At 37.7% G+C, this 14,984-nt stretch overlaps 1 protein-coding gene across 1 annotated transcript in view; it reads left to right on the top strand.

Moving 5' to 3' along the window:
• Tub (TUB bipartite transcription factor) overlaps positions 1-14,984 on the top strand; it is a 57,109-nt gene that overhangs the window by 365 nt on the left and 41,760 nt on the right. The window contains 1 exon segment of the mRNA XM_027942385.2: positions 392-439. Within this exon segment, the coding sequence (XP_027798186.1) occupies positions 392-439 (48 nt within the window).

Genomic DNA, 14,984 nt, shown 5'->3' with positions numbered 1-14,984 from the left:
CAGGATCTCAGGGGATCCTCACCACTGGAGTAAAGGCCTCTCCCCCTTGTTTCAAGTCATCTGGCTGCTCCACAGTCCTGCCTCCATGCCTCTTCTGGTGGGCTCCTCCTTCCAGTCTCTTCCTGCCCCCACCCCCACCCCACACTTCATTTCCACCGCTCCAGCCATTCGCGCCCTCATTCTGGCCTGCCTGCCTGCTGTGCTGGGCTCAGAGGGAGCACCCTGTGGAAGTCCCTCCACCCCAATTCGTCACTGAACTCACTTCCTGAGGCAGCTGAGACCAGGGCACTGAAGGAGGCCTTGAGTGATCACACTGTGCCCAGACAACAGGTGGGGATGATGAGGTGAGGCTGCAAAGGTGTGGAGAATCACCCCTTCTTTTCCTTCTCAGGAGAACAACCAGGAGGAAGTACTGGAAGGAAGGAAGGGAGATCGCTGGGTGAGCTGTCAGGGAAGGAGGGAAGGGAGGATCATCTTCAGGGGATTGTGAAGGGAGGTATGGGGAGGGAGTGGGTGGCTTGATGGCTGTGGACCCCATATGAGCTGGGGTATGTGTGTGACATGGGGTTAGGGAAGGGTGCAACCACTAGGCAAAGTCTGCACTTAGGGTGGCTGTTGTGGGCTTGGTTAGTTCCTCTCAGATCCTCCTGTGCTCCTATGCCCTGACTCCAGCCAGGTGGTGCTGACCAGAGGCCCAGAGGTGTGGGCTGTCTTCACCAGTCTGTCCTAGGACTCTCAGCCAGGCCCACCTGAGGAGAGGGTGTCTTTCACATGTGATCAGGCTATGGCCCCAAACCACTGAGGAGATCATGGTGCGGGAACATCCAGCCTCATTATCCAAGTACCCAGGTCTGGATACGCCTTGTCTCTAGGTGGCATCCCCAGGCCTGTCTTCTGAGGACAGAAGTTGGGTCTTTCCCAGGGCTCCTGAACAGGACCTTATTTGTAATTTATTGATGTTGGGGTCCTTAGGATGTATTTCTTGGCCCATTGGGATGGTCAGAAATAGCAGTCCTGGGAAGGAGAGGCCCGTCCCTATGTACAGATGAGGCAAGGTAATGGAATTCCCTCCCTCTGTGGAGTGGCCACTAGGGTACACAGCACCTGGAGGATCAGCCTGCCCTTCGAGGTCCAGACAAAGAAATAGGGGACACCTAGGGCTCTGGTTTGGCCCCCCGCCCAAGGTTGTCAGTCCTGGAACACTGATAGGATTTGTGATGATGGTAGCCTAAAAGGGAAACTCTGTGGAGAACCATAGGTCTCAGGTGTGACCCTGTATCTCTTTTTTTCTACACACAACCTCAGACCAGATTGGTTTTTTAAGCCTAAAGAACATCTCATGAAGAGAAAAATGTGGTGGTCAAGTTTATCACTTGAACCTGGTGCAGAGGTCTTGGGGAGGAGAGGAGGTATTAGTAGTGTACTTTAGAGAGAGAGCTCTAATGAGACTTGAAGATTTTAGCTCATTTGTCTTTTGCAGCAGGTGCAGTTTGAATGATGTGAGATGATGAGTCTTTTTCCTGTATCTGCTAACCCATAGGCTGTGTCAAGTCTTCAAGAGTCTTTGAGATCCTACATCCAACCCTTTGTTTAATAGAGAAAACTGAGGCTTCAAGGCAAAGTCACACTGCAGGTTCATGGTAGAGTTAGAACTAGAACTCAGGCCACCTGCTTAGGGTTTTTTTTTTTTTTTTTATGTGTGGTAAAGATGAGGGAGCCTGCCTCACTTGGGAATCAAGAGGCTTACTGGGAGCAAGTGGCCCTTTGGCCATAACTTTGACTTATGTAAATGGAGGCCCAGTGCATCATGTGGACTGTATATCTAAAGCTTATGCTGGATGATAGGGATCCCTGGGCCATACTGGGTTTCCGGGCTGGTGTATTTCTGAAAGTTGCTACCTCCCTACTTTATCCAGAGCCTCTAGTACCACTCTGGGTCTTCCATGTTGAAAGGCTCTTCTAGTAGCCCTTAATGTCAGGCAAAACTGCTGAATTCAAGATGGTACCAACAAGCATGCCATTTCACTCTTGGTGACCTATTCTGTGTGGGCATACAGAGCTGTAAATAGATGGACAAAGGAATTGAGGAGAACTCAAACAGCCTCAGATTTGAGGGCTGAATTATAGGGGCACATCAGTATAGGTTGGGAATAGTTGTAATTGAAGGCAAAATTATATGGTCCTTAGGGATATGGTGAAGCAAGAAAGACTGGACTCTTGGCTTGTGGTGTTTGATCTAGGTTTTACCACCATACCAGGCACTTCCATGACCATGAGGACGTTGCCTCCATACCCCAACCTCTGAGACTCCTGTCTTCAACTTGTTAAATGCCACCTTCATTTTATCAACCCATTTCCAGCATCTTGTTGAAACTCTAAAATCTTAGTCTTTTTGTACCTCCTATGCAGTCTGTTCCCCCTCATTGCTACTGTGTCAGCTCAGAAAGACCTTCACCCCCAGTTTTTCTCCTCGCTTTGATCCTATCTGAACCCTATAGCTTGTCTCTGCAGCTGCTCACCATTTGCCGTCTGTCCTCTTAGGCATCTACCCCAACCTTAGAGTGTGGGAATGGTCTGCCTTCTCTAGTACTGGTGTAGAGGGGTGAGGGGACCCCTTTGTGGACTACACTGGTTCAAATTCATGGTCTACAGTCCTCAGTGGAGCTGCCAGCAGACCTGCTGCTCAGGCTTATTCCAACCCCACAGCCACTTCAGAGCTCTCACATGACCCTTGACTTTTTCACACCACAGCTCCCCAACTCGTTCTCAGCAGTCAACCTAGACTCTGATTTCACCGAGAAAAGAAGACTTTTCAGAAGGAAGCTTCTTTAACCTCTGCCAGTGCTCCAGACTTACCCATCTATGCCCATCTATGCCCCTGGCCCCCATCATATTGAGAAATAGGTGTTCCTCTTCTGGTTAGACTCTTCACCGGGGATCTAATAATCCTTCCTATATCCTGCCCCCACCCCAGTACCTTGCTCTGTTGCTTATCTCTCCCTCCTTCTCTCCCTTCATCCCTCCCTGCTTACCTTTGTGTCCCCACTCTCCTGGCATCTTCCACTGTAACCTAGTTTAAAAAACAACCCCAAATTTCTTGACTTTACAACCCTTCCTCTCTCCTGTTCTTTTTCATCTATTGAAACCAACATCATGTCTGTCATCTCCACTTCCTCAGCTCCTGCTGAGTCCTCAGTCCACTACAGCCTGGCTTCTGCCTCCACTTCACCACCCATGCAGCTCATGCCAATGACTCATATAAATCCAGCTGAAGCCTCTCAGTTCCTCCTCTACCTCCCAGCCACACTTGACATAGAACACACCCTGACTTTGGTATGCTCTTCCCTTGTCTTCCATGACCCTACTTCTTGTTTGCTCTCTCCTATATTGATTTCTTAGTCTTTGTGAGAATTCTTTTTCTATCTTCATCTCTTTTCTCCCTTACCTGGGTTTCTGGTGATCCCATCAATGACCATAGCGTCCACTTCCATCTCTAAGCTGAAGACTAGAACTGCTCCCCAGACCTTTTCCTTAGTTTCTATTTTTTAGTTTTTGTAGCTCATGTACTGAAGTTCCTTCTTAGGTGCCCAAACATTTAGGATTATTATGTGCTTTCAAGGAGTTCACCTGTTCACCAATATAAAATGTCTTCTTTATCCCTGGTAAAAAAAAAAAAATTGTTTTGAGGTCTACTTGGTCTGATATTAATATAATCACTCTGGATTTCTGTTGATGACTGTTTGCATGGCATATCTTTTCATCCTTTTACTCTGAGCCTCACTTTTATATTGGAAGTAGTTTTATTTTAGACTGCATTTAATTGTGTCATTTTTATCCAGTCTGATAGATTTGGTATTGGAGTGTTTAGATAGTCTAAACTTACTATTATTATCAATAGACTTGAGTTTACTCCCACCATCTTGCTATCAGTATTCTATTTGTTCCACCTATCACCCCCCGTCCCTTGCCACTTTTCTTGCTTTCTTTGGGATTAGCTATTTCTTTATGATTCTATTTTATCTTTCACTTTTATCTTATTAGCCATAACTTTTTAATGTTTCTATTTGTTTTTATGGTTGTTGTAAAGTTTATATATCTTCAATTTATACAGTCTTTCTTCAGATGATGATATCATGAATAGCATAAGAACCTTGCAACAATATAATTCCATTTCTCCTTTGAGCTATTATCATCATGCATTTTGCTTCTGTGTAAAAAACCCAACAATACGATGTTATTGTTTTTGCTTTAAACATCCAATTACCTATTAAAAACTAACATTTTTATTGGGATGTAATTCACCTATTTATAGTGTACAATTCCATGATTTCAAGTTGTGCAACCATCACTACAATCAGTTTTTGAACACTTTCATTACTTTCCTTCCCTGTAGAACAACCATGCACATTAGCAGTTTTTCCTTTTTCCTACCAAGCCCAGCCCTAGCGAACTGCTCCTCTATTTTCTGTTTTTAGAGATTTGTCTATTCTGGACATTTCATATAAAGGTCATAATAAAATATATGGTGTTTTGTGATTATCTTCTTTCCTTAGTGTAGTGTTTTCAAGGTTTACCCATATTGTACCGTGTATCAGTACTTCATTTCTTTATAATTGCTGATAATATTCCATTCCATGTATATGCCACATTTGTTTATCCATACATTAGTTGTTGAACATTTGGGTGTTTCTACGTTTTACTATTATAAGTAATGTTATTATGAGTATTTGTGTTCACATTTTTTGTATGTACATATGTTTTCATTTCTCTTGGATATATATATGCTTACAATCTGTGCTCAATCTTCTGAGGAATCGCCAGACTCTTTTACATTCTGATTTTTCTATCTACATCCTTTCCAATGCAAGTTGTTATTTGTAATTTTAATTATAAGCATCCTAGTCAGTGTGAAGTGGTGTTATATTTTGGTTTTGAGTTATATTTCCCTAATGAATCATAACAACTAATATGCTTATAATCCATTTGTGTATCTTCTTTAGAATAATATCTATTCAAATACTTTGTTTTTTAATTGGGTTGTCTTTTTTATTATTGAGTTGAAAGCATTCTTTATATATTCTAGATACAAGACCTTTAGTAGATGTATAATTTGCAGATATTTTATTCCATTCTGAAGTTGTCTTCACTTTCTTGACAGGGCCCTTTGCAAGAAACCTTTTGAAAGAAATCATTGCCTATTACATGATCACAAAGATTTTTGCCTATATTATCTTTGAAGACTTTTATAGTTTTAAATCTTATATTTAGTTTATGTGTTTATTTCATTTTGAGTTAATTTTTGTGTTGATGTGAGGTAGGAGTCTGTGTTAGTCAACTTGCTATTGTTACAATGAAATACCTGAGATACTTAACTTATAAAGAGAAAAAGGTTATTTTGGTTCATGGTTTTGGAGTTTCCAGTACAAGATCAGGTGGACCCATTGCTATGGGCCTCTGGTGGGTATACCAGATGCCAAGAGTGGTTAGCATGTGGTAGAACAAACTGCTCACCTCAGGAGCTAGGAAGCAAAAGTGAGAAAAGAGACCAGGATCTCACAATCCTCTTTAAGGGTATACCCACTGTGATAAAAGACTCCTCCTTCTATGGGTCCACCGAACCTCACATTCAATATCCAAACTATAGCTGGGTCCAAACTCATTCTTTGCATGTGGACATTCCATTGTCCCAGCACCATTTGTTGAAAAGACTCTTCTTTACCCCATTGAATGGTTTTGGCATGTTATTGAAAAGTAATTGACTATTAAATGTGAGCTTCCACCCCAACTCAGGGCTCTCAATTCTATTGTATCAATCAATATGTCCATCTTTAGACCAACACCATACTGTCTTTATTACTATAGTTTTGTAGTAAATTTTGGAAGTGTTAGTTCCCAACTTTGTTCCTTTTCAAGATTGTTTTGGCAATTCTGGGTCTCTTGATTTTTCCCAATGAATTTTAAGGTCAGCTTGTCAAATTCTGTGAAGAATACAGCTGGTATTCTGATGAGTATTGCATTGGTTATGTAGATAAATTCAGGGAGTCTTGCCACTGTAGCAATATTTACTCGTCTAATCCATAAATTCAGATGTCTTTATTTATTAAGGATGACTTAAATTTCTTTAGAAGAAGTTTGTAGTTTTCAATGTCCAACCTTGTACTACTTTTTATGAAATTATTCCTTAATATTTCATTCTTTTTGATGTTCTTGTAAATTGAACTATTTTCTTTATTTCAGTTTTGGATTGTCCAATGAAAGTATATAGAGATATAACTTATTTTGTATGTTGATCCTGCAAACTTGCTGAATTTTTCATTAGTTCTAATAGTTTTTTGCTAGATACTTTAGATTTTCCTAAAACAATATCATACCATCTATGAACAGAAAGTTTTACTTTTTTTTTTCTACTCTGGATGCCTTTTATTTCATTTTCTTGTTTAATTATATTATCTAGAACCTCCAGTAAAATGGTAAATAGAATTTGATCTTAGGTAGAAATTCATTCAGTCTTTCACCTTTAATATGATGCCAATTATAGGTTTTTCATAGATTATCTTTATCTCGATGAGGAAACCTTCTATTCTAACTTGTTAAATATTTTTTTTTAATCATGAAAAGATGTTGAATTTTGTCAAATGCTTTTTTTGCATCTATTGAGATAATTATGTGATTTTTGTCCTTTATTCTTAATATATTATATATTCTATTAATTTATTTTTGGAGGATAAATCAATTTTATATTCCTGGGATTGATTCCAGTTGGTCAAGATGTCTAATCTTGATGTTACTAGATTTAATTTGCTTGTTTTTATTTTTATTTTTTGGGGTACCAGGGATTGAACTCAAGGGCATTCAGCCACTTAGCCACATATGCAGCCCTATTTTATATTTTATTTAGAGACAGGGTCTCACTGAGTTGCTTAGCACCTCACTTTTGCTGAGGTTGGGTTTGTACTCACTATTCTCCTGCCTCAGCCTCCGAGCTGCTGGGATTATAGGTGTGCGCACTATGCCTGGCTGCTTGTTTTTTGTGTGTGTGTGTATAAGAAAAAAAAAAATACTTCATGTGCGCCTATATTTTTTTTACCATTTTTGGTATTCTTCATATGTATATTCAAATTTCCAAATTATCAAGAATCATTTCCTTTTTTCTGAAGGACTTACTGTAATACTTCTTACAGTACTGATTAAGACTGTTTGCTTGTATTAAGTGGTCTTTATTTTGTCTTCATTTTATGAACATAAATAAAATTTAAATTGAAAGGATGTTTTTCTTTCAGTACTGATTTGCTGTGTTTCTGGTGAGAAGTATCTTACCATTCTTTTCTTTGTTCCTCTGTTTGCAGTGCCCTGCCTATGCTTTTCTGTATGCTTTTACGATTTTCTTTATTACTGGTTTTCAAGAATTTGATTGTGAGGTATCTTCATGTTTCTTTGCTTGAAATCTTTTGAGTTCCTTGAATTTGTGAGTTTATAACTGTCAAGAAATTTGAAAAGATTTTGGATATTATTTCTTCAAATATTTTTTCTTCCTCTCCTCTTCCTTCTATGCCCCCAGTGGATCTTTAATTACATATATCTAGATTGCTTGATTCTGCTCCATGGTTCACTGATAATTCGGTTTATTTTTGTCAATATTTTTCTTGTGTTTTATTTTGGAATATTTCTATGTATTATTTAAATTAACTAATCTTTTCTTTGCTGTGTGTAACTCCATGCAGTGTACATTTTTGTTATAGGTATTGTATTTTTCATTTAAAAGTTTGACTTGGGTCTTAATTGTATCTGCCATTTCTCTTTCATTATATTTGTATTTTCCTCTACATTGTGTACATGGAGTAAACTTATAAAAGCTCTTTTCACATTTTTACTCATTCTGTCATCTGTGTCATTTTTAGGAAAGTTCCTACTTATATTGTTTTTACCCATGACTCTTCTAATACCAAATATGTGTGTTTTTTCCTATATCAGCAATGAATTTGACAACTTCCTGGATGCCAACAGGGCATCCTACAGTTCAATTCAATACTGACACTAACTGCTTGGAGTTAGTACAGATCCCACAGGTTAGGAAAAGTCTTAGTCACACAAGACTACCCCAGTTTCGGGTATTAATAACAAGTCCCAGGTTGCCTCCTATACTTTTATCCAACTGGCCCTAAATTAGGCATTCTCATGGCCCCCCTCCTCAAATATGAAAATAAACTAGAATGGATCACAGAACCTAGGAAAGCCATTTACTAACTACTACCTGTAATTATCAAAGATACAATTTAGAAAGTGTCAAATTGAAGAGATGCACAGAGCAAGGTGTACCATTTACATCTGCCATGCTCCTAGATGTGTTCACCAACCCAGAAGCTTTCCAACCCCTATTGTTTAGGGGTTTATGGAGGTTCTATTACATAGGCATTATTGACTAAACCACTGGCCATTGGTGGTTGAATGCAATCTCCAGTCTCTTTTCTCTCCCAGTGGTCTTGGGGTGGGATTGAAAGTTCCAACCTTCAATGGTTGGTACCTTTGGGAACCAGACCCCATCCTGAAGCCATCTGAGGGCCCACTAAGAATCACTGCATTAGTAATAAACCCAGGTATAGTTAAAAGGGGCTTTTTATGAATTTTAAAAATATACTCCTAGCTGGGTGTGCTGATGTATACTTGTAATTCCAGTGACTTAGAAGGCTGAGGCAGGAAGATCAAAAGTTTGAGGCCAGCCTCAGCAATTTAATGAGATTCTGTCTCAGAATAAAAATGTAAAAAAAGACTGTGAATATGGCTCAGTGGTCAAGTGCTCCTGAGTTTAATCCCAAGTACCAAAAAAAAAAAAAAACATACACACACACACACACACACACACACACACTTCTGTTATTTAGAAAATTTCAAGGGTTTTAGAAGCTTTATGTCAAGAACTGGGGACAAAGATCAGATATATGTATATTTCTTTTTATTTTATTTCATTTCACTTTGTTTTTTAAATTAAATTTTTTAAATTTAAATTTTCATTTAATTTCATTGTTTAACCTGATTTAATTTAAATTTTTTTGTTTGTTAATTTATTTTTGAGACAAGAGTCTCACTCTGTTGCCCAGGCTGGGCAAGTGATCCTCCTACCTTAGCCCACCAGAGCTGGAATTACAGGCACTTACCACCATGCCTGCTGTATATTTCTTATTGTATCACTTTTGGGATTGATTTTTCTTCTGGTTATAGTTCCTATTTTCTTTTATTTTTTTTCATGCCTAGTAATTTTTTTATTAAAAGATGTGGTGAATTTCTTTTTATCTCTGGGTACTGGATTTTGTTCTATTCCTTTAAATAGTGTTAGGCTGGGTTCAGTTAAGTCACTTAGAATTAGTTGACTCTCCTGAGGTTTTCTTTGTAGGGCTTTATAGGGCAGGCCCAGAGCAACCTTTAGCCCAAGACTATCTTGGCCTTCCTACTAAAGTAGTTCTCTTCTGAGAACTCTTAATGCCATGAGTGTCAGGAGGTGGCCAGAGGAAATATAGATTATTCCCTTCCTTCTGAGTATCTAGGATTGTTCCACCCACTCCTCTCTGGTGATTTGTTCCCTGACCTTAGGTAATTTTCTCATGTGTGCTCTGCTTTCTCATATCCTCTCAGTCCTGCTTGCATTCTTGCTCCCTCCCTCTCTCCCTCCTCCTCCTCTTTTCCCTCCTCCTCCTCTTTCCCTTCTTCCTTCTCCTCATCCTCCCTATGTAGCTCCCTCTTCTCTGATATTTTGATTATCAAATTCTAGTTGTCTTGATCTCCCTGAACTCTGACCTCTATCTCCTCAACTCAGTGAGACCACCAGGCTCTCCTTTCTTCACTCCAAAAGCTGAGACCTGGAAACACTTTCCAGGTAGCAATTTTGGTCACATGTGTGTCTCACCTTGTTGCTTTCTTCTGTCTGATCATTGTCCCACATTGTCTGTTGTCAAGTGTCTGGAAACTATTGTCTCACATATTTTATCTGGCTTCTAAGTTTTAAGGCAGAAAGGTAAATTTAGTTCCTGATACTTCATTGTGGCTGAACGTGAAATTTCCTTCGGTTTAGGGTCCCAAATTCAACTGCCTAGCCTGCATCCCCATCTAGCTATCACATAGACTCAATGGTTTAAACCAACATTACCATTCTCAAAATCATCTCTCCTCTTATATTTTCTATCTCCATCACCCCAGCTCCAAATTTTAAAGGCCACCATGACCTCTTCTTCACCTATCCCTAATATATGAAGTAATTCTTTTCAATTTCATATTTCTGGTTATTAAATCTGTGCCTGCCTCCCTCCCTCCCCCCTTCTTCCCTCCTTTTCTATGCATCTCTATCTCTCTCTGTCCACAGATTACTTTAGACCTTCACTGTCTTTAGTCTAAGTTACTATGTAATAGCCTTAAAATGGCCTCTTTGCTTCTAGTCCTGTTTTATTACAATCCACTAACCACACCTAAGTCAGAATTATTTTCCCATAGCGCAGATATGATCACATTATCCCCTACTTATCAGTTTTTAGTGGCTTCTCTGAAACCTTCCGGTAGAGCTGAGCATTTTTCATGGAGATAAAAAGGTCTTTCCTATTTGATTCCATGCTCTCCAGCATCCTCTCATGTCCTGCCTCTCCCAGCTACCATGTACACCAGGCTGTGAGCTCACACGCTCCTTTCCATTTCTGGGCTTCACCTGTGTTTCCTGCCATCTATAAGATGTGTAGTGTCCTTTCCTGTCTTCACCTGGTAAACTGCTCATCATCCCTTAGGACTTGATATCATCTCCCCCAGGAAGCCTACTTAGATGTCCTCAATCACACGCAGTGCTAAACTCTTCAGAAGTCTACTTAGTATATTTACTGTAATCATGGATTATATCTGGCATGGCGGGTGGAAACAAGGAGACCCAATGCCAGTTTCCCTCCATGGCCTGGGTGTCAGCAGAACTATCAAGCCCAAAGCTGAGGAGTACTGAGAGGTTGTGCTACCTTCCTGCTTCTTGCATAGGGCTGTCTTTCAATGCATACGTGTATGCATTTGTGTGGAGATCAATGATAGGAATTAAATTGTTATGCAATTATATGTAATATTAAATATAGGGTACAATTAAATATAATACATATAGTATATATCATTGTAATATTACTATGTGCCAAACTCTGTGTTAAGTGTTTTCCATATATCTTATTTAATATTCACAATTTTGTGAAATAGGTATTATAATCCCTGTGAATTCAGTAACAGTGGATGCTGCCAGTTTTCCAGAATGATTCTGTCAATGCATGTTCACCAGCAGGATATACATCCTGGTTGCTAAACATACCCAACAAAACTTGGTCTTTTTTGTCTTTTTATTTTAGCTATCTTGCTGAGTATATAGTACACAGTATTATGGTTTTACTTTGCATTATTTCCTGGAAAATAATGAACTTCAGCATCTTTTCATTCATACATTTCTTTAGAATATTTTACTTATATGCCCATTCCTGATAACCCTTAGTTCATTAAAACAAGAAGAAGGGCTGAGGTTTTGGCTTAGTGGTAGAGTTCAATCCTCAGCACCACATAAAATGAATAAATAAAATAAAGGTATTGTGTCCTTCTACCACTAAAAAAATTTAAAAACAAAACAAAAGAAGAAAATGAGTAAGGCCAAAAAGCTGTTACCATGAAGCAAAACCATCCTGGGTAAAGAACTATTTTATTTTTTTCTCTTCAGTGAAGTTTGTCAGCTTGAAAATAACTTTTGGTCTAATTAGTGGACCTTAAAGAAAATGTACATTTGTCACTTCTTTTGTTCCATAGCTCTTTGTCAACTTAATTTTAACTTGTCCCACAAACAGCATTTGCATCTTTGTTGGAATGCAGTGTAATGAGACATTGCATAGAACAAAGGAACAGCTCAAACTCAGGGTGAGGAAGGAAGCCTTTAGGAGCTAATGCCCAAGAACCAGTGTGTTTCCACTAGGAACTATCAGGAGGGAGTGGAGTTGTGAGCACTGCAGAAGAGATTCTAAAAATAAGGGTTGTTTGAAGGGAAATTGCATGGAAATGGAAGGAGACCCTCATTGTTATACAAAATTACATATAAGAGGATGTGAGGGGAAAGGAAAAAAAAAAACAAAACAAGGGAGAGAAATGAATTACAGTAGATGGGGTAGAGAGAGAAGATGGGAGGGGAGGGGAGGGGAGGGGGGATAGTAGAGGATAGGAAAGGTAGCAGAATACAACAGTCACTAGTATGGCAGTATGTAAAAACGTGGATGTATAACCGATGTGATACTGCAGTCTGTATACGGGGTAAAAATGGGAGTTCATAACCCACTTGAATCAAATGTATGAAATATGATATGTCAAGAGCTTTGTAATATTTTGAACAACCAATAATTTAAAAAAAAAGAAATTTGTTTTGTGTTCTTCATTAGTGAAGAGAATATGTTAATTGAAAAATGGGCTCAAATTTTACTTAGGTGCTATTTAAAAAATCTTGGGTGTTATCTGAAAACTATATGGTAGTCTTTATTTCCAAGTAACAGTTATATACATTTATGTGCATACATCCTAGTGAAATTGTGTGAACTGTTACCTAACTTTTTCATGTAACATATTTTCCCGTAATATTATTGGACAAATATTGTTTTTAATGGCTATATAGTAGTTTTATGGACAATGAAATACATTGATTCGTCTCCTTATCTTCATTATTTCTATAATTTCTAAATTCTCAGTGATGAACATATTGGTTCATAAATCTCCATGCTCTTGTGACTTTTGTTTTAGATAGTAAAATTAAAGGCTCTCAAAGAATAAAAATCTTTAAAGTTCTTTGATAATATGTTTTCATATTTCTTTCCAGAAGGGCTGTCAATCAACTTCCGAGCACTATCTGAAATGCCTCCCTCACTGCATGTTTGCCAATTTCACATTCACTCAGTAATGCGTCTCTTGCCTAAGAGATAAGATTTTTACTTAATAAAAATCAATGCATTTTGCCTAATAAAGTATAGTTTCTGGATTTAGAAATAGGATTAGATAAGTTCCCCCATTTACTGCTAATGATGAAAATATTCTCTGATGTTTTCTACTTGTTATTTTCTTTTTTACGACTAATCTTCAATCTGTTATTTGTATTTGTGTATAATATGAAATAGGAATATAACCTTTTTTTCCTCCACATGGCCAGCAAATTGACTTCAAAACCATTTACTAAATAATCCAACATTTCCTTCATCTTTTAAAAGTCTACCTTTATCATTAGCCAGTTTCCTCTGTATACATTGACCTATCCCTTTACTAGATTGGTACTTTTGGTCATTCTCATGTCACTATCACTATTTTGGGTACATATTTCTAGTACAGATGAAGATTATTATAGATTCATAATATAGTTTGATATCTGGCAGGGCATCTGCATCCTTGTGTTTCTTTTGCAAATTGTCTTGTGCATCTTGGAAAACTGGTTTATTTTCCTAGATGAATTTTGGAATAAATTTGTCCAGTTGAAAAAAAATCCTACTGCAGTTATGATTTGAATGACATCAAATCTATATATTTATTTGACAAAATTATAATACCATACAGAAACAGAGGACCTATCTCCTTTTATCAGGGGTGTTTGTGTATGTAAAAATTTGTAGTTCATTCTGTCAGAGTTTTCATGTATGTCTAGGACATTTCTTGTAAAGTTTTCTAGATATGTTCTTTTACTGTGGTGCTTTTGTGAATAGAATCCTTTTTTATTATTTTTAACTAGATGTTTCTGGTATGTAGGGAAACTATTTATGAATAGCTATTCTGTAATTAATCAACTTTACTGACCTATTTATGAGTTTCTTAGATTTTGCAAGGTAGACCATCATTATACACAAATAGTGACCAGTTTATCTTCTGTTTTCTGTAAGTATGTGAAAAAGGATTATTGATGGCATTGACTGGAACTTATAAAACAATGTTGAGTTGTATCTGAGATAATCTTCATCCTATTAAGTAAATATATTTCTGTTCCTAGTGTACTAAGGCATTTCCTATAATTAGAAATGAGTGCTGAAATTTTACAAATCTTGTTATCTGTTTAAAACATATGTCATGTTATTAGGCTTATTAATGTGGTATTATTATATAAATAGAATTACTAATATTAAACTATCTAAATCCATAATAAACTCTATTTGATGCATATTATGTTTTTCTTTTGATTTACTCTCAAATTGATTTGCAAATGTTTTAGATTTTTAAATATACTTTTAATAAGTGAGGCTGTTTTATAGCAGAATTTTAGGTTTTGAGGGGATTGACTTTGCAAAATTAGTTGGTCACATCTTTTTTGTGTGTTTTTGAATTATTTCTCTAATCCAGTAATTATCTTACTCCCAAATTTATCTTAGTTTGGCACCTTTCTTGTATAAAGCTCATTAGCATTTTTAGTTTCTACTATGGTTATTAATCTAATCAACTTTGTTTCTCTTTAAAGTTTAAATATTTATGTTTTCATAGGAAATTCATTTTGTGGAAATTTAAAAATTTATTAGTCTAGAAATAAAGGAATATTCAGCTGTATGCAGTCTTTTCTGCATCTGTGATTAGTCCCTTCTCAAGGGCTTGACTCTTTTAAGACATTCCACCTGCTCTTCCTTGGGCCTTATCAGAAGCAGGGCCAGGGTGTGTGCGTGTGCATGTGCAAGTGCATGTGTGTGTGTGTGTGTGTGAATGTGTGTGTGTGTTTGGAAGTATATGCCTGTGTAAATGTTGGTCTTAGCAGTTATGTAGATTTTCATTTTGTATGAACACTGTGTACATGTTCCTGAGTTTATGCACATGCATGGATCCCATGTGCCTGTGAAAATGTTGCTGGTAAGCATGGCTTATACCTATCTGGCCAAGGTGTGTCAGAGTTGTTCAGCATAACCTTAGTATTTTTGTGGCTTGTTTTCTATCATTTTAAACAGCTCAAAAAGGGCCAAAAGGTGAAGAGGAAGCAGCTTGGGTGAGGT

The sequence above is a fragment of the Marmota flaviventris genome, chromosome 9 (assembly GCF_047511675.1).
Source record: "Marmota flaviventris isolate mMarFla1 chromosome 9, mMarFla1.hap1, whole genome shotgun sequence".
Taxonomy (NCBI): domain Eukaryota; kingdom Metazoa; phylum Chordata; class Mammalia; order Rodentia; family Sciuridae; genus Marmota; species Marmota flaviventris.
The sequence above is the reverse complement of the archived record's forward strand: the minus strand, read 5'-3'. Positions and strand labels throughout refer to the sequence as shown.